Source organism: Temnothorax curvispinosus, unplaced genomic scaffold (genome assembly GCF_003070985.1).
Source record: "Temnothorax curvispinosus isolate PA1 unplaced genomic scaffold, ASM307098v1 QBEX01014769.1, whole genome shotgun sequence".
NCBI classification, from domain to species: domain Eukaryota; kingdom Metazoa; phylum Arthropoda; class Insecta; order Hymenoptera; family Formicidae; genus Temnothorax; species Temnothorax curvispinosus.
In genome coordinates, this window is record NW_020224549.1 from 2,049 (window position 1) to 8,806 (window position 6,758).

At 31.8% G+C, this 6,758-nt stretch overlaps 1 protein-coding gene across 6 annotated transcripts; it reads right to left on the bottom strand.

Annotated features, from left to right (window-relative positions):
• Nucleotides 1-488: 488 nt before the first annotated feature.
• On the bottom strand, nucleotides 489-4,449 carry LOC112464938 (mitochondrial fission regulator 2-like). Of its 6 annotated transcripts, none has more exons than XM_025032229.1 (6): nucleotides 4,341-4,449; nucleotides 4,013-4,221; nucleotides 2,771-2,952; nucleotides 2,548-2,684; nucleotides 2,229-2,475; nucleotides 1,573-1,720 (listed from the first exon to the last, which is right to left on the bottom strand). In XM_025032229.1, exons 3-6 carry the CDS (start codon nucleotides 2,950-2,952, stop codon nucleotides 1,573-1,575), a joined length of 714 nt encoding a protein of 237 aa, XP_024887997.1. In that variant the 5' UTR covers nucleotides 4,013-4,221; nucleotides 4,341-4,449. The 6 variants fall into 6 exon arrangements, with proteins under 6 accessions (XP_024888002.1, XP_024888000.1, XP_024887998.1 ...); XM_025032231.1 differs by adding an exon at nucleotides 3,237-3,274 and having other exon boundaries at nucleotides 4,013-4,423; XM_025032234.1 differs by having other exon boundaries at nucleotides 489-1,720; nucleotides 2,566-2,684; nucleotides 4,013-4,423.
• Nucleotides 4,450-6,758: the final 2,309 nt, after the last annotated feature.

The following is a 6,758-nucleotide window of genomic DNA, read 5'->3' on the forward strand; positions in this document are numbered from 1 at the left end:
CCATTGACAATAATAAATTTTATCAAACGTAATCGAAAAAGCCTTCAAGGGATTTTCTACTTCTTGACATATATGTGGAACACTAATAATCCAAAATTTAAAAAATTGTGCAATTTGTGGAAAAATTAAGAAAACCTAATACATATTGTTGGCCAGTTGGGTCGAATAAAATACACCTAAGCTGAATTCTTTTCACTTACTGGCGAGATAACTCTCAATATGCTGTTCTAATACATATGGTTAGATTTTTCTCGACGAGACCTACAACTTTTATAAAACAAAGAAGATCGGTTTCTATTTAAGAAAAGTAATAATATAATAATTAGTAATAATTAGTGAATTTCTCAACAGTAGCAGTATCTGCAAACAAATTGATATCACTGTCTTGTGTCACCCTTAAGGTCAAGCAACTTTTGTACGAAACATTTTTTGTAAAAGACATAGAAAAAAGACATTTAAGTAGGGGCATAAAAATGGTCCACTCTGCATAAATAGTAACAGAAACTGTATATTCTATTTTGTTACAAACTATCATGAAAATAATATATTTTTTATTTCAGACATTAGAGTTATTATAGCTAGATCTTGTAAGAAAAGTCATTGACATAAAACTAGGGCTGTTACTTTTGACAACTTCAAAGCTTCAAAGTTTCAAAGACATCTTGAATTTCGAAGGTTTGAAGTTAACTTCAAAGCTTCGAATTCTTTCGAGGCTTCGAAGTTCAAATATCGGAACCTTTGAACCAAATCACCTAGCCCTACATGAAACTTTAATATCATAACAGCCTTACGAGGTCTGCCAGAAAAGTAATGCGATTATAATGGTTCTCTGCAAAATATGACCTAGCAGCTAACTGAAAACACCTGGCATTGAAAAATCTGAGCACGGTAATAAAACATAATCATCAAATGTTTTTTTAATTTTTTATAACAATCCGTGGCGATTTCTTTCAATTTAACACAAAACTTTATCGCATATCTTTTTTCAATCTTTTATTCCTCCATAATGAAAATGGTGACAACATCTACTAATACACACTTACGTGTAAAAACGTTATAATGACACATGAACGTAACTGAACAAGTCGAAACTTGTACTACTTTTATAGGAACTTTTACAGAACTACACTTTACGTTCTGTGTGGTTACGATTTGTCAGTGTTGCCACATTGTACGCTACAGATTTAATCAACAGTAATTTAATCTCATTATTTTTCTGGTAGACTTCGTATATACAATATTAAAATAATTTAACTTTAATCATGAACACAAACTAAAATGGCTTTCTTCAAACTTATCGAAAACATTGTTATTGCAATTTCTCGATTTGAAAAAAATTTTATCCTGAGCGACGTCGCATTGGTGCAGCAAACTGATCTTTGGTTTATGTTTTTCGGTATAAATCAGCTAATGCAAAATGCAAAAAATTTAAACAACAACATCTATGATAAATCAAACGTATAACAGATCATATTTTCTTATTGTAAGAGTCCTAAATTTCATATAAATGTACATACAGTGAAAATATTCAAAAGTATTTTCATATATGGACAATTTGTTTTTTTAATTCATTCAAAATGAACCGTCCATGGCTAAGTTAGCTGATGAATTCCTGCTATCGGGAGATTGCATTGCAATGTAGCGTCTTCGCAAAATTTCCTGCAAATCATTGCATGGACTATTCTCACGTTTTACTCGTATAGGATGTCCACCTGGAGACCTATAAAACATCAATACACAATACTGTTTTATTTTATTTTCCAAGAGTTGTAAGAGTTTCCCGGTCTTTCTAGCATAATCACTATTAGATGTTAGATTATGGTTTTACAAATAAAAAATCATGCCTTTTTGACGCTGAGAGTAAGATAATTTTTTCATATGCAATCACATTCAATAGAAATAGACTGAACAATATATCGCTAGTGCATGAAAAAACACTTTTTTAAGCGTCTTTTGTTACTAAACAACGTATGATTCAATCTATATTAGATTATTTATCTTGGATTTTTAGTGTAAATAGTCTTTAAAATCGATTAATCTAAATTTATAATTATTTATTAATTCGTGAATAAAAAGAGATATTTCATCCATAAAGTTTATTCTAATGCAAGTTATAATATATAAAACAATCTACTTCAACTTTTGTTTAATACAAATTTATTTGTATAATTAATATGATAAAAGACCAAAAATTTTGAGTTGTGCCTAAAAACATTAATCTCAATTACCTCACAACTGGTCTCAATTTTACACTATCGATATCCTTCAGCATATCACCCGTAAATTTCTGTACACTCGATGGAATCTTCTTCCGATCTTCAATTTTGTGATCTTGCAAACTAGCCCTTCTCGCGATATGCGGTGTTGTGGGTGGCAGAAGTGGAAGTGGAAGCGGAAATGGCGGTGGCGGTGGAGGTGGAGATGGCACAGACTTCATATCATCTGCTCCATTGGGCAGAGACGCGACAGACGCATCTACAAAACAAACATAAATCTTTAAGTCTTCTCGGATATCTTTGAGCATAACGAAATATATGTTTTACATACATTTAGACAGTTTATTACTTTTTACAATTGTCGAAATTTGTTCCCTAAGCTCTTGTAATTCTTGCTCTAATGCGAGCAATCGTACTTCAGATCCAAAACTAATTGGCTCCAACAGATCTGGCCTGCTGCCAGAAAAGCTGTCATCAAACTCAATTTTTCAAAACAATATTGCAGAATAAATATGTATATGTCTAATTGTAACTTGACAGAATAAGGTGCTGACCTCATTGGATATCCATTCGTATCAACATAATTGCTACTAGTTTCCTCGTTAATCATTGAATTTGTCATCAAATGTAACGGTGTCACACTGACATATATTTTTGGTGGAGGCTTTAATGGTAAAAAAGATCCAATCCTCCTTACAATACTTCTCCTTTTTCCATAATATTTAATGTCGCCCATCTATAAAAAAAGGAAATTAATTTTTATAATTTTGATACAATAAAGTGTTATTCCAAGATGTATAAAATAAAAACAGAAGCAAATACCCAAAATCTAAGATGTTATTGCTAAATTTTGTCGTAAGCCTATAATATACAAACATAATATACAACATATAATAGTTTCTATACATAGAGATATAACAAATATTTATTTTCTAAATTACAATTATATTATTGATAATATTAAAATATTATAAGATAATGTGTACTGGGTAAGATAATCAACTACGTAGGTATATTTACATTTATAATGCATTGTTATATCTGCAACTTCTACATGTCTGCAAATTTAATATGTGTAATCATAATATATAAGAAATAACCTATATAGTCAAATCTGTTGAGAGTAGATTTTAAAAATGTCTGCTACAAATTTTGTCTCGATAGAGTATCAACAAAAATATAACAAAATCTGCTAACAGAACATAATGGCAGAATCTCATTTTCGTGTCTTTTAAATTTTTTACTGATAAAGTTAATATATGTATAAACTTATATTAGTAAATGTACACAAAATTATTGACTTCACATTTTTACTTTATATTGATTTTACTGATACATATAAATGCATTTTGATTGCTTATTCAGAAATTTCCATGTTATATTTGTTTATGGTTAATAAAGCATGATAGAAGCGAGTTTCGCTTTATTATACAATCAGTGAACACATTGAGATATAATCAGTAAGCAAACTGCCCACAGTATGATACAGATTACTAGTAGATTTGCTCACATATCGCAACCGATTCAGTTTCATCTATGCATTGAACTCGTGTTTTGCCGACAGAGTCTGTCAACATAATTCAACAGTAGATTATTGGAAGAAATCGAACAGAATTCGTTATTTCATGGAATGCCTATTTAAAAGGTTATGAAACGACATGTTTTGCTCAATTTCTGCAGTCAATCTACCATTATGTTCTGTTATATTTTTGCTTGCATCTATTGACAAAATTTTTAACAAATACTTTCAAAATCTGTTCTGACGAATTTGACTCTATCCAGATAAAGTTTCTTACCTTTGTGATCAATTACTGCGATCTACATCAAAACTCTCGGCAGGAATTCAGGGCAGAAATAACAGCGTGAGATCGTAATGCGACGCAAATAACCGATAACGTGTATCAGGTTCAGGTCCAAAATTCGCAGTTAAAATAGTTTTGTTACATTGATCTGACGCCAGCACGATCGACAAGTTGCCATAATAAAAATCCGTATGCTTGGAGCTCTGACAGAATATTCAATATTTGATAGTTACTTCATGCGTCTCTTACCGTATAATTCATTTTATGACTTTTATCCGCGTTCCCCCATTCGTATATAATAAAATGCATATGTGCTTCTTACGTATATACTCCAGCCCGCGAAAAGAGGTTATGGAAAAGTGCAAGCGATGCAATTAACCTGAGGTTTGTTCCTTGCAACTGCACTGGAACCTGGAACTAGATGTGGCTGCACTAGAACTAGTGAGAGGTTTGTTCTTTGTAACTGCACTGGACTTGGATGGGGCTGCACGAGAACCAGCGAGGATAGTACAAAATTTCACCAGTACAAGAATACAGACTCCCGAGAAAAAAAAAGATTATATACAGGGTGTCCCATTTTAATCGATTACCCCCAAAAACTTTTTTATTTGTGATTCTAGAAAGAAATGCTTCAGACAAAAGTTGTTTGGTTTAAAGGGGGACATATGATTCCAATGTGAGTCGTGCCATAACACATGTCGTCATTTTCAAGAAATTTTAAAGGAGACTAAGGTCGGTATTCATAATCAGATCTTATTTCAAGACCGTCTTAAGTAATATCTTAAGATGCTAATACGGCTCTGTGATTGGTTAATAACATCTTAAGATTGTACTTAAGATGGTCTTAAATATAAGAACAGACTATGAATACCGGCCTAATTTCTTAAATAAAACTTGATTTTTTTTAGATAAAAGTATAGATCTTATCGTTTTTAAAACACTATAATACAGCCCTTTTCTATTAAGAATTTCCTGATATTTAAAATTTTGTTACAATATTTTTAATATAAATAGGAAATATCTCGTGAAGTATAATTCACTTTTCTATAATTTTACCTTCATACTTTTATACGTAGAATAATGAAAGGAAGCGAATAATAATAATAATTTTTGCATTTGCAATTTTGCAAAATTAAATGGATCTGTAAAATGCAATCAAATTTTTTACAATAATGTTTTCTGTTTCATTTTTTACAACAATCGATTCCTTTCATATTATTCCACATAATAAAAATTTAAAATATATTTAAATATATATAATCCCGGGAAAAAACCTCTTATTTGTTTATATTAGTTCGTATTAGTTTATATTAGTAGATATATGATTATATATGATCATATAAGAAATGGAAAATACCCGGGAAAAAAGATTATATATAATTATATATAAATATATATGCACAGCAAAATATATCTCCAAGATATCTAGAAGATATCTGAATAACGGAATATCTGATTGTGCAAGATATCATAAGAAATATCTCAAAGACATCTCCAAGATCGCGAAAAGCCATGATAATTTCATCTTCAGATATGATATCTGAATCTGGATATGTATCGGATATCTATACCTCATTAAAAACATATGTTATATATAATATATACAGTATAGTATAATATTTAATATTATTGTACCTAGTATTAAATTATATACAATATTAAGGAATCAATGTCAGGTGTCATAGAAAAGTTGTTCTTTACAAAAAATTATTTTAATAACAATAAAACAGTTTACAAAAAATATATAAAAACCAGGAATCTTTATTCAATCGACGCAATTGGCGAGTAACAATAACGCTTAATCACGACGTTTCGACACGGGGGTTTTGGGTCCTTCTCAAGTGTCTTATAACAAAAAATTCGGTAACGCCGGAATTAGTTAGAATTCTAACAAAAATATAACGGAAACAATTAAATGTCCTACCTATAAACTGGCATGAAACCATAGCTCTCGCGTGAACATCTCAGAAATACGAAGATTTTGACCGAAAAAGTCATATGTCAAAAGCTATAAAAACCTCTCTATTAGTAGTAGTTAAAGAGTAAAATTAACAATTAGCAAAGCAAACGAAAAAAGATTGAAAAGAATTAAAACGGGATTGCCAGAAATTCTATTAAGGACTTTCCGAATTCCATTCTGTCCAAAAAAGGGATTGAAATAGTTTCAATATCATGGAATTCCTTATTTTGGAAAGAATTTGTCTTTTTTGAATCCCATCCAATTCCGACACAAAAATATTATACCACTGAATGCCAGGTTAGGGATTGGAAAGTTTCGTGATGAATTCCATTGAATACCATTGATTCCATTAACAAAATGAATACCATTGAATGCCAAACTAGGAATTAAAAATTTCCGTATTGAATTCCATTGAATTCCGTCTATTCTGACAATAAAATGAATACCATTGAATGCCAGGATAGGGATTGAAAAGTGTCCGTGTTGAACTCTGTGGCGGTACGCGCCACCAATAGTACACGCCCGCGCGATATCTGCATTACCGGCAGTTCGCGTCGACGCCGCTAGGCGTCGCATCGCCGGGGCATCTTCTCGAGTTCAAAGTTTCGTCTCGACCGCTATGTAAAGAGACCCCCTACGGTGCCTGACAGATCTTACAAATCTCATTTTCGGGCTAATTGCCCGTCGGCAGTAGTGCGTGTAATGCCCTTAGGCATACAGAAAAGCTCACCGACGAACAACGGCGCTTGGTCGCCCAACGGAGGCGCGAGACGTTTTCTA

Coding starts and splice junctions, on each gene's coding strand:
- LOC112464938 (XM_025032230.1), bottom strand. CDS start 2,952: ATGGGCGACATTAAATATTATGGAAAAAGGAGAAGTATTGTAAGGAGG. Junction 2,685..2,770: donor ACGAATGGATATCCAATGAG/GTCAGCACCTTA, acceptor GTTTGATGACAG/CTTTTCTGGCAGCAGGCCAG. Junction 1,721..2,228: donor AAATTGAGACCAGTTGTGAG/GTAATTGAGATT, acceptor GATGTTTTATAG/GTCTCCAGGTGGACATCCTA.